This window comes from Pogona vitticeps, chromosome 5 (genome assembly GCF_051106095.1).
Source record: "Pogona vitticeps strain Pit_001003342236 chromosome 5, PviZW2.1, whole genome shotgun sequence".
Classification (NCBI taxonomy): domain Eukaryota; kingdom Metazoa; phylum Chordata; class Lepidosauria; order Squamata; family Agamidae; genus Pogona; species Pogona vitticeps.
Window position 1 is genome coordinate 44124114 of NC_135787.1, and position 27845 is coordinate 44151958.

Sequence of the window (27845 nt, forward strand, 5' to 3'; positions counted from 1 at the left end):
AAATTTCACTGATTTCAGTGGGTTTCCTTTGGGTAGGACTAATGTTTAATTTAGCTGTATGTATTTCAACTGTGTTTTTTATCTCAACTCCAGATTATTAACAAAATTAAGGGGAAAAAATCATTTATTTACAGATGACACCTCTCAGAATCTCACATTCAGCCCAGCCCCAGGCTCTGGAATGAGTAACCCCACAAATAATTTCTCAAGCTTTGGCCACGATTCTAATGGTGATTTACAAGTAGATATGTGAAATTATGTAAGTAGGGATCTTGAATTATCATTGATTAATGTGTTGCCAGCCAGGTTCCTGGTTGTGTGCCCATTACCAGAGCAGGAATGCACACAACATCTCATGAATTAGGGGCAATTTGCTACTATGACTTAAGGACATATAAAATGACATGTATATAAACTGCCAAACAGGATTCTGGCCAGGACTTTCTGTTTGTCTCCATTAACTAAGGTTTAAGGAGTGTATGCCCTCAGAAAATGGAGGTTCCAGTTTTAACTATTGACCATTTTTATTTCTGGAAACTTGTATTGGTTTAAATAATTATTTCAATCACAATTTAAATCACTACTCAGAAAGACAAGATTTAATCATCTATTTTTTTCTAAATGAAAAACACACACACATACCTAACCTTAATATATATTTTTCAATCTTCTTACTCGCAATGGATCCCACCTTCAATAATGCTTCATTCACTCACTTCCTATCTCTATATACTTTCAGAGAGAGAGAAAAGATAAGGGCTTGACTTTATTGACACAAAGGGCTTATCTACATGTCTGTTTTAGCACGAGCTGTATCTAAATAAGTTTGCTAGGACCCTATTTGGTCTTCAGCAGCTAAATTGTCAATATTGTGAAGAGGCTTAAAAAGAAATCCACTTCAAAATACTGGCAAATTAAATACTCCTTCCCTCTCCTGTCTCATCCCATTTTGTTTTGTTTTTTTTAAAGTAAATCAGAGCATAAGCATTGCCATAACACATCTTATAAAAAGGAAATGTTTAATTTGCCAACATTCCAAAGTGGCTTTCTTATTCAGCCACTTAAGTGTTGGCAAATTGAAAGAGGAAGGCTTTTGGTTCATTTCCAAAAATCACGCAAACTGGAAACGTATCAAAAGAGAGTGATCCTACCAGCACCAAAAAGTAAAAGCCCTTGGCAACGGCCAGAAAGGTGCAGGTAGGACTGCTCTAGAGGTGGGCTAGTTTGCTCCAGCACAGACACTGTCTGATTGCAATCTTTAGGAGCGAACCAGCTCCATCCCTCCAGCAGACCAAACTATGAGCTAAATGCCTGAGTAATTGGCCTCTATGTTATAAAGAACAATAGCCAATGTTGCTATTCTAAAGGAATCACCACCATTCAAAGAACTCTGAGCATTTTATCATGTCCTGTGTAGAAGAGCTCCAAAAATAACTTCAGTCAGAATTGGAAAACTGAGCTGATCAGGTTTGTTATTTTTTACCTTCATATATTGCTAATTAAAAGTACATGTCCATGCAGACACAAACCCAGTTTAAGAACTGTAAATTTTTCTCATAGTATATTCCAGATTGACTACTACACTGATATATAGAAACTTATGGAACCCCCTTAAATTAAGAGCCAAATCCAAAAATGGTTAAAACCTAACAATATTTTTATTTTAAAAATCGCATGAATATACTGTCTCCTGATAACAGAATTAGAATGTATAATCCCTGTTCTTTCAGATGAGATGAGATCTTTGAGCACATTTCAAATTAAAACTATCATAAAAAGCAAAAAATGCTGTAATGATATGATAAAATCTGATTTAAATTTTAAAAAATCCAACATTGATATTAAACAACAGTTTACTGAATGATTTTAACAACTGATTTTTATCTTTTCTGATAGTGAATTTCATAAATGAGGGATAAAAGGCCTATAATGACAATTGCTTCTTTCAAACACACGTCCCCTATTTCAATAAATGGGGAGCTTGAAATTAAAATACACTTGCTATACAATCATAAAGTACAATGCTTTTCTTCAATTTTACATTGACATTGTTGTGTATTTCCCATAAGCTGCTAGACAAAGCATCATTACAATGTTTGTTGGAACCTTGAGGATGAAAATAACTGATAAATGTACACTACTACAGTTGAATCTGATGCATGTTTACTTAAACATAAATCTCATTGTGCTCAGTGTTGTTCATCCCATAGAAAAAGCATTTTACAGTCTAATCCTATGCATATCTATTCAGACCTGAATTCCCTTATGTTAAATCAAGATTATACCCAGATTTATTTATTTATTGTTTTTCATTCTATTCATCCCTCAGGGCAGCTAACAATGATAGCATCAAATGAAATAAACACAACTGAAATATAAATCAAATGAAAACATACTTAGATGTGTAAAAGGATTGTAACCTTCGTTGTTGGTATCTGCACTTTTGCATGGTTTTGTCATGACAACTCAATAATCTTAGCTATTCTTTTCCCTACAGCTGGGCACAACTGAATATGGACATTAAAATAGCCATTTGTCAGTACCAACAACCAGGTATCTAATACAGTTATTTACAAGGGCTTAAAATAATGCTTCTGCCCAAACATGACAATGAGACCTATCATCTTTTTCTGCTCTGTGAATCTTTACAGCTAATCTGGGCTAAGAATGTTTAGAGCCAATCTCAAAATATGGAAAAGTCAAAATACTTGGAAAGCTGAGCAAACAAATACTAAAAGGGAATACCAGTGGCTACTAAATAATGACAAAGACTAGAATAAGCTTGTTATCGATCAGTCCCTATCCTACAGTCTCTCCCACAAATTTTATGCAAAGGCTACACATAATCCAGTTCCTCTTTTTCCATTCAAGCTGAACCCAGAGAGCATTTTTATGGAGGCTCTGCACGTTCCTAAGGAGCTAGAAGAGTCAGCTGCAGATTTCTTTATGCTGTGTCTGAACTTCCCCCTCTTCTGTTCTGATAATCTATCAGGAAGTAGCTATCATATGCCCTCCATATCAACCTAGATACCAAAAAGAGTGAGCTGGGCACCTATGCTCAGATGACTACAGATGGAAAAAACTTGGACTAATGTGAAGAGAGCATGCCAAGTCAAATGACTGATACTGTTAGTTACTCACTTTAAACCCCAAGCTTGCAAGACAGAGAGAGAGAGACTAACAGTATTAGCTTTTTCATGGTTTACTGTGTCTCTTCACAACACAAAATATTGTCTGATAAACCATGATCTGTGCTGAAGTTTGTGAAACACTTCCTTCACTGATTTATGATGCCTCTTCCTACAGACTGCAATATATCAGAAGAACCAGTTAAAATACTATGCAACATTGCTTTTTTCCTGGATTACACCAATTATGATTTATTCCAATTTATAAATAAGAAATTTTTTGCAGTACTGTACTCAGTATATATGTATATTAATATTAAGTCTATGGCACTATGGGGTAAACCTCAGACAAAGTTAGGCACATTTAATGTCCTGGTAATTTCACTGGAAGAAATTTAAACATGTACCTCTGTCTTTGAAATATACAATGATCCGTTTTGGCTACTTACATATCCTTTCCCTTTATTCTACTGAGTATATAACTCCCATACATCAGATGGGACAGTTTAATCCCCCAGATATATTTTTGTTGCTAAATCCACTAAAAACTAGACCTACAATGTAGGAATCCTCTGTTGTCATTGTTACCTAAACAACTTGTCCAAGTTTCATCCATTGCCATCTACTAAAATATATATTAAATATATTTTAACAAACTAAAAGCTAATCAGGACCAGAAACAAAGTGAAGCATATTTCCTGACAAATCTGATGATTTTCATTACTGTCGGTTTTTAGTTTTGGTTTTTGTGCCAGGCAATGTAATGCCTCGTGTTTTTCCATCCTACAAAGGAACGCAACACAGAGAAACAGACGTGGTATGCTCAATCATTTGTGGTGGGGGTGGGGACAGTGGAATTCCTACTGGGTTCAGGATATACATTCAGTATGCATGAAATCCTAAGCTTTAATACATTGAAATTCTCACTGGGGAGAAAACACAACTTTCTCAATGCAAGTTTTTTTGTTTTTTGTTTTGTTTTTATCTTGGTGTTCAGCGGTTAAATCAATATATTTGATCAGAATGAATGTGATACATTCCGAAAAACAGCAGAGCAAAATACGTCTACTTTTCCCCCACAGACCTAACATGATGATTAACTATGCATCTGGTAGTATGTCACGTCCTTTGTGTGTGCCTATCAGATAGGGAAGAGAAAGGGCATGGACAGTGTCCAGTTCCAGCAAGCAAATCATTTGGAAACAGTCATAGCCACAGATCAAAAGATGTTTCACTCTATCCACAGTGGATTTAAACACACCAGCCCAGTCTTTTGGTGCAGATAAAACCCGTTAGAAAGCAAGAGAGATTCCTTATAATCCAAAGATAATAAAAGAAGATTTGGAGTTTGGACTGGGGAGGGGTGTGGGCGGTGAGAGATGTAGAAAAGAAACAGACAAGCACAACTACTGCATATATACTGCAAGACAGCTGTTTTACATCCTGAGAGAGAAAAGTTGCCACCAACCCTTTGCTTAGGAAACATTCTTTCAACTGGAGTTCATATAAAGCTTCTGTGTTTTATTTGTGTGAACAGGTATTTCTCTTTCACCATACTTAGTAGGCCCTTGGTAATCAAGGGCCCAATTTGTACCAAACCGTTTTCTTAAAATGAATAATTAATATATGACATTCAAAGGAGGATTTCTAATCACCAATTCATACTTGAACACAAGAAGTTAGTACATGATATTCTTCAAAAAAAACTGATTCAAAGCATGGGGGAGGGGTGAAGAAATTTCAAGCAGTATGTAAAACTATGAGATGCTGCACCAGCTTTCCCTTTACTGTATATTGGTTTTGTTTCTACTATTTCTTAAGGCAGAAGTTCTATTCTTACTAGCTTTCTGTGACAAGAAAACATGTTAAGTTGAACACACAAATCTTGTACTACAAGAGTTGTGTGCGTCCTCAAGTACCATCACTTTCCAAGAAAAGATACCATGGAAAGCAGATAAGAAGGCTTATCTTTAGAAATATATACTTATTATTTACCCTAATCACCTCGAGTTCCCCCCCAAGAATTTCAAAACAAGCTATAGGAGGTTTTACTTAAAAGATAACTGAATATTAAGACTGACACACAGTTTACAGCTCAAGTGTCACATAAGAATTCTTTATCAGTTTAGAAATAAATGACATTGCATTTCAACCAGTAACATGACATTTTTGATATCTGATTTAAATAACTATCTTACACTAAATGCTGCTCCTATAGTTCTGAGTGTCTATCTCACAGCATCTGTCTATATATTAAAAATGCATTAAACTATAGTTATATATTTATCCTTTCAAGTGGAAACAACTTTTGAAATCTTGTTGGAAAAAGCCAAAAGGAGATCAGAATAAACTTGTACTGTATAAAATCTACTGCGTTTAAAACTAACAACAAAATGTTCGGTGCAGCAGTAGTTTGTAAAACCCATTTGTCCCCGGAGTCATCAGAAAGCTTGAGGTAATTCATGAGCCCCATGCCAATGCATACAATAAAAAGACAAAGGGCATCATTATAATAGGATAGCAACACTCAATGCCAACTTTATTTCAAATGAATGAGATTTTTAAAAACTAGGTATTAACTGAGCTGCAGGGCACTGTTTTGATTATGGCTTCCATCCTGTACCGATTTACTTGAAAGTAAACTTTAACTATCATTGTCACTGTATACACTTTCAGTTAGTGGGTCGGACTTCTGAGTACAAATATATACAACTGTACTGTAATTCAATTAACTATGTAGCACATATGTCTACTCATAAGCAAGTTGATCGAGACTTTCCTACCAAAATCAAATACCCAAGAAAGAAAGAAAAAAGAATTTTTTCCACATGTAGAAAAACTAAAATTAGCTTCTCCTGATTGTGAGCTACTATCAAAACTTGGATTGCTTAATCTTATAATAGTAATCTTGGAACTGCAGAGCTGGAAGGGATCATTGAATCCAGCCCCTGTCAATGAGGCACAGTGGGAAATCAAACTCCCAACCTCTCTCTCTGCTAATAAGTTAAATATTTGGTTGCTCCAGTCATATCATTGATACAGTCCCAAGCAATTTTATTTAGCTGTACATTCAAGATAAATATGTGGGACTCCACTTTCACCACAGTGGCTGAAATCATGTTGTACATGAAACTTTGTTACATGAAACTTTGTGTTACATGAAACTTTTTCAACTAAAGAGAAAAGCGCAACAACCTCACATGCATGCTGCACAACAGTCATGCCTGGAGCTGTGCAACTGACTTCACAATTTAGCTGCACAATGCTGGTTGCTTGGGTGTAATATACAGCATGCTTATGCAGAAATAACTTTATGTTACACCAGGACGAACAAGACTATAGCCAGGTTTTTTTTAGATGTGACTGTGAGCAAGTATATTAATGATCATGAATACCACTGGATATACGCCCACACAAAATTTTCAAGAGAATAAGACAAATTGATCTAAGTAGAAGTTACTTCCAAGTACTGTGTTTCACAACACAGAGCTGTTCTGAAATTATCTGTTAAAAAGTTGACCACAGAAAGGTGTTAAATTAATATATTAGGCAGGAACTCTTACAATGAGTTATACTTGAGGTGCAGCCCTAAGCATACCAAAGAAATACATGCTCCCATTTTCCTTGCTTGTATCTAGAAAACATGATACAACAGGAAAGGATAATTTTTGTACTATTCCATGGAAGGAAAAGTGAGTTTGGGGAGCTACCCCACAAATATAGCTTTGGAAATCACTGGACAATCATATATGCGTTAGTTAACAATGCTGCCATCCAACATTTCAAACAATATGAAGATACAAGTATAGCTGTTTAAAAATTTACAAGCTCTGCAGTAATTAAATGAAAAGCAAATATTTCTTCCCAGACATAAAAGTAGTACGCTTCACAGGAAATTTTACCAAGCTAAACCCTCAACAGAGCAGCAAAATAAAAATCCACCCACACATTTATAAAGAAAAGATCCTGGAAATGTAAACAGGATTATAGCTGTCAATTCCCCCAGATGCATTTACTTTACCCATTAACTTAGTTTTGCTGTTGAGGAACACAACATGCACTCCCCAATCATTTCTTTTCAAATTCATACATTCCCTGCAGCAGTTCAAGCTCCATCAGCAGAGCAGGAATGTATGAAAATGACAGGCAAAGGGCATTAGTTCTTTTCCCAGAGTGTTCTTCTATAAATGGAAGTACAGAATTCTTCCACAGAGAATGCTGAACCTAGTTGGTTGAAATATATTTTGAAAAATTTAAGAGGGGCTGAAAAATTAAATTAAGCTGCCTGGAAGCTACAACCTCTGGTTTATTGTGTTTTGCTTCTTTTCATATAAATTAAAGTAAACCAACAACATTTCTTAATTATGGACTTTCAACAGTAAGGAGGTATCCAGTAACTACCCGACCCTTTTTAAAATTACACAGCTCAGTCACAAAAGAAGCACATCTCATAATCCAGGGCTGCAAAAAGTTCTGAGTCTAAGTCTGAAAATTCAAAAGCAGACAGGAAAATATGTCAGCCATGGCCCAAAGTCAATTGCCCTCCCCTCATTTTTTTTTTTTTTAAATAAGGATTATTTCAAAATATTGGTTTAGGTACTTGCTGCACACAGAAAAGCAAGCCTCAAAAATAAAAAGCCAATAAAAAGTTGAATCTGCACCAGACTATAGCTACAAAAAGACCACTGTAGTTCCCCAGCCAACCCATTTACACTATTTTAATGTACATGCACAATATCATTCTCTCACAGCTCCTTAACTCCCTCCACTTCTTGAAGGAAGCTCTTTATCAGTTCTTTTATGCCAATTAAATGTCAGCAATTATACCTACCCCATTCTTAACCTGCCTTAAAAGCAGTGCAAAAGGAAAAGGCAAAAGGAAAAGATCCTTGGGAGAATCAAGAGGAGCCGGCAGAATAAGCCAAGAAAAGAGCAAGACACTCTCCATGCAAAGTCTCCTTCAGAGAAGCTCTTGCTAACAACCCACTCTTGCTCCAGGCAGCGGCATGCTGATGTTGGCACTGCCGAAACCAAACAAACACGATGTTTAACAGTCAAATAAAATGTCCCGCAGCCTCCCTAATGAATTTGTCAAGGCCCATCAGATCACCCCCTCCCCTCCCCTGCCTCATTAACTCAAGTATGATGAGACGGATTATAATGGGAGAATACAGATCAATCGGGCTGAAGCCTTCAAGTGGCTTTTAGCCTTGAGAGCTTCCCCTCCCAGACACATATACACATACACACTCTCACTCTCTCGCGCCCCCAACCCCCGGCTGGGTCCTTTTAACAGAATACAGTATCTCCAGTTCCTGCAGGGGCTGCCACTTCGCTTTAATACCCCATCAAGGAGCTGCTGATGGACTCCTTGACTCCCAGATGGCAAAGCCAAGGTGACAAGAGCTCTTTCTTCAGCGGCAGCTTCCTTGGATCCTGAACCGTTCTGCCCCCATCCAGAGAGAGGAAAGGGCCTTTTTTCAATTATTCATCTCTCTCTCTCTCTTTTTTTTTTTTTTAAATATCGGCAAGAGCGAATTCCGCCACTGCCTAAGAAAATGCTCTTTAAAGCAGCCAGGCAGTCGCCGCAGCCAAGACGAGGGCGCAGGCGTCTCTCTCTTCCCTCTCTCTCTCTCTCTCTCTCTCTCTCTTTCTCTCTCTTTTGGCAGGCATTATTTGCTAGAAAGTGTTTAAGTTTATTGCTCAAATGATGTTTCTAATTAGCGCTCCGGGCCATAAATCCGAAGCGGTTTTTGTTTCAAGCTGATTTATTATTTACTGAAGCGTCGACCTCGGTGGGGTGGGTTGTCGGAGGGGAGGAAAGAAGGCAAGAGAGCGAAATTGGTAATGAATTGGTTGGAAAATCCGCCGGAGAGGAGCATCCGCTCCAGCCACAAACCTTTTTTTTTGGGTGGGGGGGGAGAGAAGAGAAGAGAGGGAGAGAGTTGTCCCCGACCGCGCCGGCTTCCCTGGGAAGAAGTCTTGGGGATTGCAGGAAGGCTGGCCCTCCGAGCTAAGGGTCCTTTTCAGGGGAGGCTGAGGCAGCCTAGTGTGTGTGTGGGGGGGGCGCACTTTGTGGGCTCCAAGGCAGGCGCTGCTCGAGGCGGCTGATGCCCGGCAGGGGTCTCTAAGGCGTCAAGGTGAAGGCGCTGCTGCTGCAGCAGCACTAGCGCGGAAAGGGCCAAGCAGGGAGCACGGAGGAGGACGCGGCGCGGAGGGGAGGGCAGGGGGAGGGAGGCTGCCTTTCCCCACAGGACTCAGGTCAGCGGCCCCGCCCTAGGAGACGGGGGGGGCGGCCAGGGCTGACTGGCTCGCAGGGCTAGCGCTGGCCCTGTCCCCACCATCTCGCGTGAAAGAAAACTAACGGGGCACCAGCTCGAAGGACACGCAAATCCCATCGGTCGGGCTGTGACGTGGTCCCAAGGCTGGAGTGAAGGAAAATGAAGCGCGGCGGTGACTCCTGGTTACGCTCTGGCCCAGAACTTTTCCCAGCAATGTAAACCCGTGTCTTTTTCAATGGATTTCCCCCCCCCTCTCTCGGTCCTTCTCCAGATGCTAAAATCCAAGACACGCTGTTCTTGACCATCTGATCCCTCGAAATCAAGCAGCAGAGAATTAATGCGTGTTTAAAGATCAAGAAAAAAATTAGGCTACTAATATTTCAGTGCTGCGCGGGGATCTAACTGATAACGTGCTCAGCAGATAATAGGGTCGCAATGTCAATTTACTCCAAGTCACGCTCTGCTCAACGCGGCTTACTCCCTAGCACGTCGGTTTAGGATAGCGAAGCCTCTCTTGCGTCGTCTTAGCGCTTTTTCAAGGCAACTGTTCTGCCTAGATGGGCTTCTGTATTATTGGGTCCACAGACGGTCGTATTCAGCATCCTCCGAATTAGGTAGCTCGGTGTTTCTTCCCTCCCCAAAGAGAAAACCAGACTCGGATCTCCGTGTCAAGAGGAACGGGTCGGCGGGAGAGGAAGAGGAGGTGGCACCTGTTCGAAGCAACTGGTGATCAACCCGCCGAGAACACTTTTCAAACCGCAAAACAGGGTCAGGAGAAATCCACAAAACCCTCGTGGGTCCCCTTCAATTTGTGGGAAAGAGGGCGGGAGAAGGAATGTCGCTCCCTTGTTTCAGGCTTAGGGCAATTCAGAATATTGGGGGGGGGGGGAGTGATCAAATGTCGCTTTGCACATTGTGCTGAAACTTTAATTCGATAGGAATATTACCACTGCAAGGAACTGTAATTTAAAATCAAGAAATTGGGGCTACTGCGATCGTCTACAATGAAAAATAAAAATCCACATCCTCACAAGCTCAAAGGAGGAACGCTACAGGGTGGCGGGGCAACCGGGAAATCTGCAGGATATATTCCGTTCGTATCACTCAGTAGTTATGAGAAAATTCCGTAAAACATCCTACCAGAAAATGGATTTGGGGATACGAGTGTCTGAAATTTTGGAAACAATGCTATTCGTTTGCAAGCAGCACACACTAAAGACCAAAGAGAAGACGTCCCGTTTTATTGTTTATTTACTAATTAATTGTACAAGATTTATCTGGTAATGGCCTTTACAATTTATTATATACAGACATTATACACAGACACACGGGTAAGAAGGCAACATTGGATTTCATAGGATCGATGTGAAGTGGAAAGAAACTACACTGTTTCGGGGGCTGTAATGGGACACAAATTCTGAAATCTAAATTTCAACGTGAAGCGCAATCTATTCTGAAATACTTCTTTCTTAGCAGTCTTTTCTACTACCTTCTGCTTACATATCTGCATAGTAACGCCACAGTCTTTAACTCCAAATAAGTGAGTGGATTTGCCTAACGTCTCAAAACAGTTTCCTTCTGAAAAGGAACCCCACGTTAAACTATAAAAACGTGCTTGCGCGGCGAGTACCTGAGAATATTGGTATAATCTCATAACAAGAAAGCAGTTAGATTACAGGCTTTATTGCTTTTAAGCGCGATCCTCATTTACGTTTAGTAAGGTGCTCTTTCCTGTTCCTGTCACTATCCTACCTTCACTAATATTGGGTCTACGAAACAGCGAAATAAGATTTATGCTGGCACAGAGCTCCTACATCTCCCCCAATTTTTTAAAAAAGTATTTTCCTCAACTCCACTCGGCATCTACGAGTAACGTTACGCTGCAATGGTCCCCTGTGGGGAAGCCACACTCCCTCCTCTGCTCAGTGCTTCAGACAGAGAGCACATACACCTTGATCTTGCTCATCACAGCAGGAGGCGTGGGGGAATCTTAAAATACCACTGGCAATGATATTCTGAACTGCAGCCTTTAAGCATTTCTACGAACTCCAACACTGAACCCTTCCTAAGGACCCTGACTTCCCACCCACCCGCCCCGGCCTTCCAACGACTGGAGAAGGCAGCTCTTTTCCCCCGCGTCTATTTCCACGTACGTGCGCGCAATCTGTACATGTGCTTGAAGCCTGTCTCCTCCTGCCTCGTCCCTTCCCCCATAGCCTAGGCAATGGTGGCGGGCCCCTCCGCAGAACGTGCACTCCGTCCGGCCCTCCGATTGGATAGCTCTCTGACAGCTCGGGCCGCGATTGTAGGATTCCGGAGCTCCGCCTCCCTTCAGCAAGGCCCTGGGACCATTCATAAACTAAACAAGAGTCACAAGCAAACGCAGAGACCTCCAGACGTTCATGCCGGGAGAGGATGCGAGGCGCAGGAAAGTAACAAGAGAGGCGGCATCCAATTCCAAAGGTGGGAGGGGGAAGGAAGCGGAAAACAGGAGGCGGCGGCGGCGGCGGAGGGGGGGAGGGGGAACCTGGAAAGCGGAAAGCTACACTCACTCACTCTTTCTCACACACATACACAGCACTCTTCCTGCTCTTCAAAGAAAATATATTCAGGACAAAGACAAATTTACCTATAAACAAATCAGAACAAAAGGGGAAATGAATGACCACAGATCAGATGCCTTGGGTTGTGTTTATTATTAACAATAACAGTAAGAATAAAGGAGGAGAGGGGAGGGAGGACAAAAGGAAGAGGTTTCCACGCCGGTGAGTTCTTCATACAAGGCCTCTAGAAAGAAACCGACACCACCACCCCGAAAACGGGGGTGGAGGAGGAATTGCCGCACACCCCCCTCCCACTGCTACGGCTTGGAGAGACGACGACGGAGGCAGGCAGGCAGCCGACTCTTCTGCCTCTTGGCACCGCCCGCGCCCACCTCTGCCCCTGCCTGCCTTACTTGGACTCTGTTTGCAGCTGGAAGCCAAGTTCCTGGAGTAAGAAGGACGGAAGGAGCTCCCGGATGAAGGACTGAAGCGCCCTCCAAGCGGGGCAGGCTGGTCGCGGCGCGCAGCTCCAAATGTAAACCAACCACCCAAAGCGCTCAAACTTTGCAGCCGGAGGAAGAGCGCAGCTGCTGCCGCCGCCGCCTGCGCCCTTCGGCCCGGGCCGCTGGCCGTGGAGCGGGCTTCTCGCGGTGCCCTCGTCGGTGCTCCTCCTCGTCGTCGTCGTCGTCCCCGGAGGTGGTGATCGGGCGGAGCGGGCTCGGCATCTGCCCGCGCGCGCGGCGGCGGCGGCGTTGGATCCGTCAACGTACTGCGAGAGCCCGGTGTACAGCCCGGACGTGTGCCCCAACATGATCGCGGCACAAGCCAAGCTGGTGTACCAGCTGAACAAGTACTACACGGAGCGCTGCCAGGCGCGCAAAGCGGCCATCGCCAAGACCATCCGCGAGGTGTGCAAAGTGGTCTCCGACGTGCTCAAAGAGGTGGAGGTCCAGGAGCCCCGCTTCATCAGCTCGCTGAGCGAGATCGACGCGCGCTACGAGGGCCTGGAGGTCATCTCGCCCACCGAGTTCGAGGTGGTGCTCTACCTCAACCAGATGGGCGTCTTCAACTTCGTCGACGACGGCTCGCTCCCGGGCTGCGCCGTCCTCAAGCTGAGCGACGGCCGCAAGCGCAGCATGTCGCTCTGGGTGGAGTTCATCACCGCCTCGGGCTACCTGTCGGCGCGCAAGATCCGCTCGCGCTTCCAGACGCTGGTGGCGCAGGCCGTGGATAAGTGCAGCTACCGCGACGTGGTCAAGATGATCGCCGACACCAGCGAGGTCAAGCTGCGCATCCGGGAGCGCTACGTGGTGCAGATCACGCCCGCCTTCAAGTGCACGGGGATCTGGCCGCGGAGCGCGGCGCAGTGGCCGCTGCCGCACATCCCCTGGCCGGGGCCCAACCGGGTGGCCGAGGTCAAGGCCGAGGGCTTCAACCTGCTCTCCAAGGAGTGCTACTCGCTGACCGGCAAGCAGAGCTCGGCGGAGAGCGACGCCTGGGTGCTCCAGTTCGGCGAGGCCGAGAACCGCCTGCTGCTGGGCGGCTGCCGCAACAAGTGCCTGTCGGTGCTCAAGACGCTGCGCGACCGGCACCTCGAGCTGCCGGGCCAGCCGCTCAACAACTACCACATGAAGACGCTGCTGCTCTACGAGTGCGAGAAGCACCCGCGGGAGACCGACTGGGACGAGGCGTGCCTGGGCGACCGCCTCAACGGCATCCTCCTCCAGCTCATCTCCTGCCTGCAGTGCCGCCGCTGCCCGCACTACTTCCTGCCCAACCTCGACCTCTTTCAGGGCAAGCCCCACTCGGCCCTCGAGAGCGCCGCCAAGCAGACCTGGCGCCTCGCCCGGGAGATCCTCACCAACCCCAAAAGCCTCGACAAACTATAGGAAGAGGGGGGGCCCGGGCGAGACACCGAGAGGGACGCCAAACAAGAACGAGAACAACGAGGAGGAGGAGGAGGAGGAAAAAGCCCGGGAAGAGGGGAGAGACCAGTGAGACTGCGAAGGGCCACAAACTCTTATTTAAACATCCAAAAGAGAGGGGGAGGGGAACCCTCCTAATACAAAAGACTCAAAGCGGCTCTTTCTCTCCCCCACGCCCCGAAAAATAAACTTTTTTAAAAAGACAGTAAAAACAGCGATGGGACTTCGCGGCAACCACGCGAAATTCGAGGTACATTTCATTTCATTTCTCTTCCTCCCTCCCCCCATATTAAGTGTATGTCATTCATTCTTCTCTTCCTTGATCGTTTGCCTGAATGTTGTCACCAAGTGAAAAACAAAATTATTTAACTGTATGTAGACATTTCTTTTCTCTAAAAAGCAAAGAAAGAAAGGAAAAAGCCACAAAAAAGCCAGAGATACAAAAAAAAAAGTTCCCTGATGTTCTATGTATGCGAGTGCCAATGACAGATTATATGGCCAGCCTCCCTGCCCTTCCCTAAATCGACTTGTTGCAAACAGTGATGGTAATAATAAAAAGGATTTTAACTTTATATTGCCTTGGTGTGTATTTGTTCTGAAAGTCAGGCAGTTTAAGAGAGAGTTTTGCAAGAAAAGCACTGTGTTAAAAATGGCAATGGAACAAAACAGCACGAGTTTTAAAGAACTCGTAATCTGAACCTTTTTTATTTGCGATTAAACTAAACATGCAGATACTGGAGCGAGAAGTTTTGGTTTTTTAAAAAACAACTCGGAAGCCTTAAATATAAATTTACCCGGAATTAGCCGTTCGATCAGGTTTGGGGGCCAACATACCAGTTGATCTGCTTCCTGCTACAAGGAGAGAGCAAATCTGTCTGTCTCTTCGTTTGCCTCTTCGTTGGCCCAAGTGGGTTGTTTCCATTTTACCACAGCTTGAGTAAAACAACCAAGTCCAAAAAGGCTTTGAATTCTAAAGCCACATGGATTTACTCCGAGTAATAAATTTCCTAAAACTTCCATTTTGTTTTTACGAAAACATTAGGTTCCTTTGACTTTTAAACACAGCCTGCCTCGGGGCGGATGGGCGCTGAACTAAACAAGGGATACACATCCCAGAAGGTTTTGTTAGGATTTCATTTGAAGGCTGACAGCCACCCATTTTCATATTTAAATAGCAGTATCTGGCAATGTATTTTTAAAAAGCACTTCAACTGATTTCTGCCCTTCTGAAAAGACAGATGCATGTTATTGTTACAGGTTTTATTAAAACAAAAAACCTTGCAATTTTTACAGACGATCTATCACGTTAAGAAAATGCAACACTATGTAGGGTTGGGCCATTTTTAACACATTTTTTCTGTCAAGTCTACCCTGATCCAATGCATACATACTTGGTAGTAGGTAACACTGATTTCACTGGAGCTTACTCTCAGGTAAGCACAGACAGGGCTGCTGTCTTACGCAGTATGGTTGTTGCTGTTTAAAAAAAAAATACTACTTTCGTTTTTAATGGGAGGAATCCTAGGTGTTTTTAAAACTTTGGGGGACATTTATTCATCAGAAATATAAACACACCAAACTAGTCTAAAAGGCAAAGTCCTGAGATGTGGTTGAGATTCTACCACATAAGCACTATTACTTCCTTTTTTAACCTATATATAAATGTATCTCTTAGCATAATTACTCATTTATTGTTCTTCATTAACCGGTATGGATTAATACTGGAATGAGTTTACTTTTGGAATGATCTGGCCTGGAAAGGGCCCAGAATGAAGCCAGATCTTGCCCTCCCCTTCTCCACTCTGATTTAAGGAGAGCTGCTTTGCTCACAGGGCTACAGCTTCCTTGTTGAAAACAGTCTAGCAGTAGGAATATAAACTTTGATGTTATCAGGGATGCTAGGCTATGCCCAGTACAGGTTTTACTTCAAAATCTTGTCACAATATTTTCTTTTCCAGGAGTTTAGAAAAACACACAGAGAAGTTGAATGTATCAAAAGGAGTTCTATTAATTAAACAGAGATTTAAACAACTGCAAGATTGATACTGAAAGGGGCCATGTTGCTACTGAAGCTTCTAGCTGCCCAGAGAAAGAAGAGGGAAAGAACATGGGAAAATGCCAGTACTTGTAAGATAATTAGGTTGTGCTAACACATTACTTCATAAGCAAAATAACAATAGTTCAGAAAGTTTTCATTAAAGGAAACCAATTGCTTGTTCTTAGCCTCTCTCAAAAAGCTTTCCATCTTCTATATTAAATTAATATAGCTGCCTACTTTTTATGCATTATCTTGCTACTTGTCTTTTTTTTTTTAATGGAAAAGAAATACATGAGGGGGGAGATCCTTTGTGATGTGCAAGAACCAGACAGCCACATTTTTTGATGTTAATATGTACTGAAGTCTCTAATGCTGCAGTGAACCAAGCCACAACAGTTCATATCAAGTCCATCACCACTTATTAATAGCTTTACTTTACTGTAGTTTACTTTTAATATTAATTGGTCTCAAAATAATGTCATATGCAAAAAATGGATTTATTCAACAGCTTAAAATTCCTCACTTGCACATTATTTATTTGAAAAGCTGAGGTACTTCAAATAATGTCAGTTTTAACTAACACCTGTTACTGAAGGGAAAAAACTTTAATGTAAAAAATATAAAGTGTAAAAACTTACAGCCACTTTTTAAAGACAAAAATCTATTCATTTTTGAAAAAAACATTTATTTATGAAAGACAATAAAACTGAAGTGATAGAGCAAATAATTACATTACTTCTGTCTTTCACTTTTGTTCTCTTTCCCCCTTAAAAAGCTGTATATTTTAGCAATTAATTCTTCCAGTAAAATTCAGAAATAAGCAAATTTCTGTATTAGAATGCTATAAGAACACACACTTAGTAATCATATTTCACTATTATGGAGAATACAGGTTTAGATTTTCCTTGTAGTAATGATTCTACATTGTGATATTGCTGTATTACCATATTGCTGCCATTTAAATGAATGCATTTATCTGGAGAAGTCATATTTGGATTTCCCAGCTAAATATATACATAAATTCATAAAGTATATGCATTACCAATTTAGAATTATGTTTTCTCAGTAAACATGAACAAAGTTCTGACTGAATTCTGATACAGTGTTTTTAAAAAACAGGAAATCAGCAAAAGTATAACTAATGTCCTATTATAGCATCAAATAGGAGAGGAAACAAAGTGAAATAGGCTTTAACAAACAGCACTGCTAAATTCTTACTCACTCGTCCTCTTGTTCTGAAGTAACTGTATTTAAGCTACCTCTCTGGAAGATTCTGCTCTACAAGGCAATTTAGTAGTAAAACTAAAAGGACGTATTTTTTCTCATACTTACATGTGTGTTACCTGTATGAAAGCTCTACAAACTGCAAACCCACACATATATAGGAAAACTTGCATCCAGTAGATTTTCAAAGGGACTGGATGAAAATTAAAGGCTTCTTGTAATTTTTCACCTGGGTTAGTGCATCAGAGGGATGAAAAATCTCTTACCTTGGGGTCAATTTTCTTAAAACTGGGCTCTTCTTCATCTACTTCAAAATACAGTTCAGAGGCGGTAATGGAAAGTGTTCCCTTCACTACTACACAGGGAGCCACAAGCTGTGCTGCTGTAGACAGACTCACGGGACCTATCAAAAGGAAAAAAGATAGACAACCCAACACCTTGTTTTGCATGCTCTGAACAGAGAGCACAAAATATGTCACAAATATAAACATATATGACTTCTTTTATTTACTTCCATTATATGAAGAACTTAATAGGAAAAAAAACTGGCTTTACAAATGATTTTTTTTTTCTTAACTCACCCCTGAAGTACACATGTAATGCATTTGCCGTGTTGCCAAGTATTTGAACTACAGCTGAAAGTAATGCTGCTGATTATGTATGCCCATCTAGGTGGCTCTTCTTTGTGTAGAAGTTCTGAAACACTTCAGAACCAAACCTTATGCTCAAAACAATAAAGCAAATTGAAGAAAGGAAGGCTGGATGGGAAACATTAGTTTCGCTTGTGCATGCTGAGATCCAGTCCGGCCCACAATGTCCTGATTATTCGTCTATTTGGAGAGTTGTCTAAGAATTCCATACACAGATTTTTATTTTCATGCCTGGCCACCTGCCCAAAAAACAATTGTTCAAAAATTAAGTATTACCCACTGTTAAGAGATTGAGAAGTATACTATTTGAAATGTGGGTTCCATCCGCCTGTTCAGTGTTTTTCCAAAGAATCTGCAGTATTAGTGCAGCTCAGGGACTGTGGGAGTAAACAGCTGGAGCACTGGTTTCCAAATGAATGAATTTTTATTGGAATAATCGCATCTCCGCAGGGCTTATCACAGAGACAGATCAGTGTACTACTCAAAACAATAGACTGGGCACAGATCTAACAATATGCAGGCCCAGAAAAGAGAAGTGGGTTATATTTGGCATCTGACTGATTAAAAAGCAGAAAACACTGATGCCAACAAAGGGTGCCTTTATCAGCTGCTGGCCTTTGTTTAGAAATACTATAAAACTGCATATGTGACACATAACCCTTTTGTATTAATAAAGTGTGTATAAATGAGGTGCACATACGCTTAGGTAATCAATGGGTGAATAACTGCCCCCCCCCAAAAAAAAATTCTGATGAATTGTCATTTCTGTCAATTGTTAGGAGGTGTGATGGTCTTTAATCTTGCATCAATCTCAATGTGTGCCAGTAGGACAATAGAGGAGATGCTCTGCTGAGATCAGAACAGCTTTGCCCTCTATTCCCAGTGTACACGTACATTGTGTTTGCAGATGGGCATCTGATAGCTGCACTACTGCCGTGATTTCCCAAAGCTCATTCCCACAAATGGATGAAATAAGCAGCTATGTGTTCTTTTGCTGTCTCCCTTTGCCCTCTGTACATTAGCATGTAATGCAGGGAAGAAATAACATTTTTTCAATCACTTTCAGACATTCAATTACAAGGCAAGCAGACAGCTGCAAGAGCTAGGACAGCTCAGGTCCTGCTGAAAACCCCTGACAATTTCAACTTCATTTCTAACCCATACTACTTTATTAGCAAGGATTACTTCTTAATCCTATTGCCATTGTCAAGATTATATAATTAAACTCCCCTTTCACCTCTATTACAGTATGAATGCATTAGCAGAAGCAACAAATGTAGAAAGAGGTGGGGGGGATAGGAAAGACGAGGACTGGAGTCTCCTGCAGGTCTATTGAAGGGGTTTTTCAACAAGAGCCTCTCTAAATAATGTTGCCGTTTTACTGACTGGTATATTGCTTTGACATTAGACTATATTTTCATGTTTGGTTTTTATTATAAGGTGCCAAAGAGATGGTGCCGTGCGTAATGAACTTCAATAAGATTTTAAGTTTCTTTGCGTAAATCACAATGAACACTTTTTCTTCTGCTGTTTCCAGTGAAATAGAATTTAAACAAGTGACAGTCTTCATTTGAGGGCATGCTGATGGACCAAAAGTTTTATTAAATTGAAAGATAAAATGGTCTCAGATCTGTGGTTGTAGCATACAGGAATGGTGAGATTTATATAAAATGTATAAAGATGGGAGATGTACCATGATGTCCATTTTTAGCACCAACTAGACAAATAAAAACACTCAATTTTCAGTAAATATAAATAAAAACAAAAGTTTTGTTACAAAAAAAGAAGAAGTTGCTACACCACATGTTTTAAGAGCATTAGCCTGATCACAGAATGGCTTCTGCGTTTATAAATTTATAAACCCTTACATCTGACTTTGCCAGACTGATAGACAGTCCTAGCCTGCTGGACCACTAGGGCCAGTTGAAAGAAAAAAGTGGGAGAAGCTTCCTCGGCCCCCTAAATAGTAGACACATACAGAAGCCCTGTATATCTATGTACACATGTGCTATCTCCAAATATGAAGGTTCCTCCATTTATTACAGATGGAGGGAACTCCACATTTTAATACAAGAAAATTATCCCTATTAACATGATGATGGGATAGAGCATCTACTCTTGCTCTCCCTTTATAGCAAAGAAGGGGATGATGCTGAAGAGGGAGCTTAACCGCTAAGGAGGCCCCATCAGGAGGAGGTAAGAGACAGCTGATGTTACCAGTTAAGTTCTCCAGTTCCTTCTCCTCAACGGATGACAAGGTATCATCGTCGCCTTCCAGGAGAATCTCGCTGTCCGAGTTCTGATTTCCTAGAGCCTGACTCTTGATAGACTGCTTTCCTTTAACAAGTACATCTTCATCTGGAGCTGAAATGAAAGAGAAACGCGCCTGTCAATCAGCCTTCTGGGGCAACAGTTACGATAGGAGGCGGGAGGGAGAAAATAACCTTGCTCACGGAGATACACCGAAGGCTCAAGAAAAAGAACTCAGCTGGGAATACTGTAGATCCGCTGGCGAGTCAGCCAGGCAACCAGCCGGCTTTAAACACCGCAGATAGGGAGAGAGGAGCCGGCAGAAACACATGTAATCCGATTAAACCTAGCCAAGACTCCGGGCTCTGCGTTTTTAGCCCCACAGAACACGATCTAATGCACTATTAGATGTAATATTTTAAGAATGAAAACACTGTGCGTCCTTCTCCCCACTCGATCCAAGTCACGGTGTGGGGGGGGGGGAATATGCATCCCTTTCCTCACTCGTCAAAAAGTAAGTACATATATACCTTGCTCCCCTGTACTGAAACTGACAGTCCTACCCCTTTGAATGACCGCGGCTGCCAGCGCATACCTGGAGGCGAGCCCCATCAAATTCAGTGGGGCTTGTTTCCAAGCAAACGATAGATTTGTTAGACTTCGGGTCGTTCTCAAGGGTCGAAAGGGATATACCCAAAAATTACCCAAGCAAGCCTATATCTGTTTAAACCGAGCAGGCCATCTAAATGACGAGCAAATTATTGGGTCCAATCCAGATTTAAGCAACGTTTAGAGGAGACCCAACTAAATCGGGCCAGGGATGTCAGAGGATCGTCTGTGACTTAAGCCCGGCTCCAAACCGGTCCCCGCATTTTGGGAAGGGGGCGGGATTCAGCATTTTAGGGACACCAGAATCAGCGCCTGCCGCCGAACGGGGACTCAGCAGCAAAGCCCCGTTCGCTGAACGCGCACAGCCCACCCCCGAAAGAGGGCTGCGCCCGTTCCCATCCCCGCCGCTGGCAGAGAGACGTCAGAAGGAGCTGCCGTCTCTTCCCGGGGATTCCCTCGGCTGCTTTCTCTCAGGCGGGCTGTCTCAAAGGAGGCCGCCAATTTTCGGCGGGGACTTACGGCCGACTGGTCGCCACACAGCCCCCACCTGCGTCCCTCCAGGCCGGGCAGACCGGAGCTGTCAAAGCCCGCTTCGCCGACCCGCTCCCTTTCCCTTGTCGGCCGCGGGCTCTTTCGCCGCGGGCAAGACCCCGAGCCGCGAAGCCTCCCTGAGCCCCGCGTAGCAGAAAACGGGCACGTAGGAGACCTGCAATTCCAAACAGACACGCCCGGGAGTGGGCGAGCTGGGACTAACTTAGGGTGACACTGTAGAGTAGCAATCCTAAACACATTTGTCTGAAAGGAAACCCGAAACACCACGGCACTCCCTTCTAAGCAACGATGCGTAAGGTTAGTGTGGTTAATGGGGGAAGGAAGGATCGCTTTGCAAACAGCAAGTCCGGCTCACACTTGGGTCCGGGGACCTGGCTGCAGTCGCCTCCACTGGACAACCTTGGGAAGAAAGGGGGGGGCTCGTATAAAGCGTAGGGGGCTCAGCGAGTTGGGTGCCCCGCTGCAGAACCAACGGTGGGGAGTTCAATTCCCCACTCTGCCTGCCTCGCAGGAATGGCAAACCATTTCTATTTCTAGGAAACATCGAAAAGGTTGGAATGGACCTGAAAACACACCATCATTATTGTGTATAAGGCGTAAGAGGCGAAAACTTCTGGGACCAAGTAACGACTCGGTATTCCGAATTAGGAGAATCCTCTCGGCTTCCCTCGCTTCTTGGCCCGACATTCAGGCCGCCACGGCCACTCCCGAAACTTCTATCTTGCCCTAACCAGCCCTCTGGTTTTCTCTCCCGTTCAACCCAACAACTGGACCCTTTTTAAAATGCTTAAGCCGCATCAGCTCAGGAGCAAGCAAGCCAAGCATTAAGTAAACCCCAGCAGCTTTCTGCGAGTTGTTATTCCAAATGTGGGGAGGAGGAGGACAGCCCTTCTCTTTTCAGGGGACCCAAATCCTGCTAGCACCGAAAACGAAGGGCAAAATGAAAAGGAGGCCGCCGTCCACACTTGAGCCGAAAAAGCTCGCGCTGCGCTCCGTTTTCATAGGCAAAAAGCCCGCGACGCGGCCAGTGTTCCCGGCGGGCGGGCGGGTCCCGCTGCCTAAGAGCAAGCGAGGAAAAAAGGTCGCCTGGCTCTCTGACAAGACCCGGTTGCAGAAATCGAAGAGCTCGCTCTCTCTCTCTCTCTCTCTCTCTCTCTCTCTCTCTCTCTCTCTCTCTCTCTCTCTCTCTCTCTCTCACACACACACACACACACACACACACACACACACACACACACACACACACACACACACACACACACACACACACACACACACACACACACACACACACACACACACACACACACACACACACACACACACACACACACACACACACACACACAGAGCCCCTTTGAACCAGAACCTCTGCTGCCTTTCCACCGGTACGAGTGCCCTGCCCTTCTGGTGGTTGTTACAGAAGAACGAGACACGATGGAATGAATGTTACCCCCACTTTCAAACCGGCTCCCAGTCTACAGCAGAAGCCGAAGCCCATCCGACATAGAGCGGATTCGCCTCTGAGGGGCCACGGGAGCGCCCCCTCCCCGGTTAAGCTCTCGGAGCGTCGCTCCCAAATGGGCTATAAATAATTCACCCTACTCCGCAGTTCAGCGCTAGGCTGCCCCGAAGGCTCGGAGGGCGACCGGCCTACCGCGACCCCAGGCCTGCTTACTCACAAGGAAACACCACTCAATTCAATGAAGCTTTACAGCGCAGCTAAGTCACATGGCGCTGTGACTCAAGGCCTTTGTGAGTGCCAGCTAGCCTGCCCTCTCTCTGTGGAGACAGGATACCACCAGCTCTATCCACCACCCCTCCTTTTCACCAAGGGTGAAAATAAGATATTCGGTTATGCACTCTTGCACTCTTCAATGGGCGGGGGGGGGGGAGAGAGAGAGAACAACACGGTAGCTTCCCATCCGACAGGCAACATTACTTTCTCCTTTCCTTTCCTCACCTAGACAGTACCAACACCATCACTCCAGCACAAGAAGCCACTTAGCTTTACACAGAAGCTTACAGGATGTGGATGGAAAGGTTATCAGCATTAACAGATCTGTGAATTTTTAAACCCTATAGAGAATTCAAATTCAGATGGTGTGTTATCAATCCCTAATCCTACAAAGCCGGTGTAGCTGAAAAGAACACCACTGAATTTTAGCAAGTGAATTTTCCTCCGGCTAAATTTGGGATGAATGCCCAAGAAAACTTACAAACTAAGCTCTATTAAATTTTATAGGAATTCTGTAAAAACATGGACGAGACTGGGAGGTACTGAGGGCAAGCTGACACTCTTTCTTCCCAACAACCTAATTAAGCAGAATGCCACTTTTTTCCAGCCAAATGTAGAATAATTCTTTTATCCAAAAACACATTTTAGTTGAAGATATGTAGCTGCATATTTCTTGAAATAATATTAATATCTGAAAGATTCTGCTTTAAAATGCATACACCTGTCCATTTTGTTTCTTTTTGGAACAGATTTGCAAAGGAAGAAAGCACCCCCCACTGTGTTTTAAACTTTGCCATCCTTGTATGTTTTAAGGCACTTTCTTTGCACTTTCAGCTAACAACAGGAAACAGATAGGAGGCAGCAATTCCCTACTTATCTCACTATTACTCTCCATGTTACAGCTGCAAAGTACAGGAAATGTATTCAGATTTCTAATACTGAGAAGAGCAAAAGACTTTTGCCTATTTTTTTAGTGTTACAGAAAGAAGCAATATACTGGACCAGGTTTCATTTTGGAAACATATGCCAAACACATCCTGGCCAACCAGCTTCAACACATTGCTCATTACTTTTTGATTACTGCCATGCACGGCCTGAGGTTCCAGGAGCTTATTTTTAAAAACCTTTAATCTGCAAACATTTACAGAGCAAGGCAATCCCTAGTGGCCATACATAAAGCTTAATTGTCTCTGTAAACATGTGAACGTAACTTTGAAATAAAACTCTTAACAGTAACACAATAGACAAACATGAAGTTGGATTCTACATCACTTCTTTTTAAAATACTCAAGTTGAACTTGTAATAAAGTATAATTTTGTTATCTCACAAACTTTCTCCAAACCCGTAATCTTTTTCTGATGTAGAAAGGTTTGTTTACCAGAAACAGCACTGGGCAAAGGAGAAGAGAGTTTCTCTGTACCCCACCCCCACCCTTGTTTTTAAAATGTACCAGTGAATATAACTAAACAAAACCTTGGTTCTGGAATTATTCAATGAGAGCTGAAAAACCTCTTGTCATGGAAAATATGCAGCTGATATTTAAAAAGGTTTCCTGTAATTAACTCCCCCTTGAGGATTTTAGGTTAGCAGCAGTAAAATTACCTACAATATTCTAATACACAACACATGCACTAACATTCAATTCTCAGTGGCCTAATAGCTTTCTGGAGAGGAATTTTATTTTTAATTAGAATAAGACAACTACGAGGATAAAATAAAATGAAGCAGATAACAAACATGTTTATAAATTCTGACAGCCTGTGGCTGTAGTTTGGTACACAATGCACCTTTAAAATCAGCACATTCTTGCACATGTTGGACAATTCCACTGTATTCTCCACATTGGTGAACATTTTGCTTTAACAGACAAATACTACCATTTAAATTACAGATACCTCTTTCATTTAGTTAAAACTCAATTTGGAAGTGTGCGTGTACAAACACGCACACGCACATGCACACATTATATATATAGCACTTAGAGGAATATCTTTGGGGGGAAATCCTACGTTTACTATTAATCCTAATTTTCTCCAGTTCTCTTTTGTCAGTAACTGAACTGGGGTTACCATCATGTGGTCCATTTACATCAATACCTATGGTGCAAGTTATAAATGAAAATGCTTTTGCAGGGACTCACGCATTTCCTGGTGCCTATGGGCTTGCTGTAACACTATGTAAGCCCTCCCACTCCATTTGGTCCACCCTCCGGGTTATCTGAGTAAATACAAGACATCAACACATGGCAAGGACAAATAGGGCCCAATTTTGGCATGGCCTACTCTAATATCGTTTTGGCAAAAAGAAGCACAAACACAATTATGTATCAAAGAGACAATTTCTAATGCATGTGCGGTGCTCTATTTCAAACCAAATACTGGAAAGCATGACCACAACTATGCCCTGCTTGTGGGCTTTCCATTGACATCTGGTTGGCCTTTTATCCCGCATGGCTCTTCTTGTGTTCTTATGCTTATGACAATGGTGTTATTTGGCCTAGAAACTAAAGTTGACATGGAACTATATGCAGGTGAGCCACCAGGTTTTCACACGAGGGAATGGCATGTTCTGCCTCTCATATAGAACCAAAAGGGCTGCCAGAGGGAGGAAACTCCCTTCTGTGCCCAAGGCAGAAACTATAGCAGGCCACTGCAGCAGCTGTCTGTGCCAGCTTAAAACAGATCAGCAGAAGCACTGGAGGCTAGGGACCTTTGTGGGCTTATCTGTAAGGTTAGTTTTGGTACTTTTTTCTTTAAACAGCAGGTATCAACAAACATAAGTACGTATATAGAACACCTACAAGTTTGAAACTCAGCTTGCACTGTGTGTACAGAGCTGCTTTTCAAAGAAAAATAAGTTATGGGTTATGGTTCTACATTATGGTTTAAGATTTGTACTCATATATCAGATCATTAGCAATAAGACAATCACAAGGAGGGTATAATATTTGCAGTAATTGATATATATGTGGACACAAGTGTGAAAACATTTGCTCAGGTAATATACTGTATTACATGGCAACACATTTTTGTGCATTTTTGTGTTTTTACATAAAGAAATACTGACCTTTTCCCTTTTAGAAGCTAACCTAACCCTCTATAAAAGAAATTAACAAAAACTGTTTAATAAAATAAATTTTGCTTATACAGGTATGTGAAACAATTAAATACAGTTCTAAAGGAGCAAAAATCACATCCTTGCAGTAAAGACATCTCAATTCACTTTGTAACTCATGTAAAGCCCAAAAATTCATTCCTGATTGTTGAGGGAACTTTGACTTCAGAGGGAAGCAGTTCACTGGAATCCCAATTTTCCTTTCAGTGAACAGAAAGACTTCAGATTTTAAACCATAGAATGTGCTGCTTAAGATATAAAACCACCATGTTAAGATCTCCTTGTGAAGTTTGGAACCATATTTTGGTTATGTATAGCCCTAATCCTAGTGACTGTGATCTGGCAGTGGTTTTTTTTTTTTTTTTTTTTTTTACTGTTAAAGGCTTCACACACATACAAAAACACACACGAAAGCTCCCAAAGGCTTCCCAAAGAGCTAAAGGGAGCTCAAGGGAGCCTGAGAGCCTAAAAGGAAGGTGATTTCTCCTACTTAAATGATCTATAGGATATGCTGCACCAAGTTACACAACATAATTGTTCCCATTACATGCAGATAGCAATCTACTGACACAATAATGTTGTTTGTCAACAACCTATCTCATTATTTGGCAGCCTGGAAGTTCTACTGGCAATAGTATTAGACTGTCATATATAATTCTGGATAGATATCTGGAAAGCCTAAAATATTTCTATTGAAGTACTCACTCTCAAGAGACACTACTTTTGAACCTACAGATTTTGATACACAAGTCAGCCCAAGAGAGTACAGTGGTGACTAGTTGATTTATAGGTCAAAACAGGTTCTGAATGACAGCTCTTTCGCTTCCCAACATAATTTTGGAAATTAATTCTGGCAGTTAAGACAGAAAAGTAGTGACAGATGAGCACATGACTGACACCTGGTGTTTGGATAGGAAATAGTTGAGCTGATGGGATGGACTTCTACAAACTGAGGTGCTGAACAAAGCTCGCCCCAGAATTAAATTGTAGATGCTTACGTGTGCACAGTGTTGAGAGAAACTGTCATTTTAAGGGAGGTTTTTTTTAAAAAAAAATGTATATATTGCATGGAAGCAATTTAAATATTAAATTGAATGGTAAAAATAATTATAATTGTTTAAGAAACAAACCAATGATGGAGTAAGTCACATTTCACATGTAGATATATGAGGCCACTTTTCATTTTTATTTTCCATAGCCTACACTGATCAGCCTGTATGTAAACTAATTACTGGAAGCAGTTCTTACCATTTTTTGCTTATGCCCAACGAACAACATGTACTCATGGTTTCAAAGAAGAATGTCTGGGCATCAGTGGCGCATTACTGATGTCAGATGGAATCAAATCTTTAGTTTAGTCCTCAGTTCTGAAACTGTTGGTACCAATTTGGAGGCTAGCATATACACTGTGGTTATAGTTAATGGCATTAATCTAAGGGCTTTAGACAGAAATATGTGCAACAATAACTGAGTAGAGGGGCCAATTCTGGGCTGCCAGGGCAATTGCCTTAAATGATGCTTTCCAATAGAAAGATGAATCTTGTTCTCTGTTACAAGGCTCCTTTTTGCGGGGGGGGGGGTTGAAAATCCAGCATGTCTGCATCAAACATTCCACCTCAAGGCAATATAAACATTGAGAATGTCTATCACTGGATACAATTTTACATTCAGAAAAGGTACTTTTTTGGGGAAAAGATCCTTTGAAACCATACGAGAGAAGAAACAATTTTATATACTTATGCATAAAGCAGCTAATGCTACAAAATGGTGAGAAATAAAATAAAAAAACTCC

General features: G+C 42.4%; 2 protein-coding genes across 6 annotated transcripts in view; one reads left to right on the forward strand and one right to left on the reverse strand.

Moving 5' to 3' along the window:
• The window catches only part of LRBA (LPS responsive beige-like anchor protein), a 456729-nt gene that overhangs the window by 182392 nt on the left and 246492 nt on the right, over positions 1 to 27845 (reverse strand). For 4 of the 5 annotated variants that reach the window (XM_078394767.1, XM_078394766.1, XM_078394768.1 and 1 more), the window contains exons 38-39: positions 20007 to 20153; positions 17406 to 17542 (exon numbers count right to left, since the gene is read on the reverse strand). In XM_078394767.1, coding sequence (XP_078250893.1) covers positions 17406 to 17542; positions 20007 to 20153 — 284 coding nt within the window. Of the gene's footprint in view, positions 1 to 7959; positions 9047 to 17405; positions 17543 to 20006; positions 20154 to 27845 lie in introns of those variants that run through there. The other variant, XM_078394769.1, reaches the window with a different exon arrangement.
• On the forward strand, positions 12493 to 14449 carry MAB21L2 (mab-21 like 2). The gene has a single exon (XM_020781317.3). The coding sequence runs from the start codon at positions 12762 to 12764 to the stop codon at positions 13839 to 13841; it is 1080 nt and encodes a 359-aa protein (XP_020636976.1). The 5' UTR covers positions 12493 to 12761; the 3' UTR covers positions 13842 to 14449.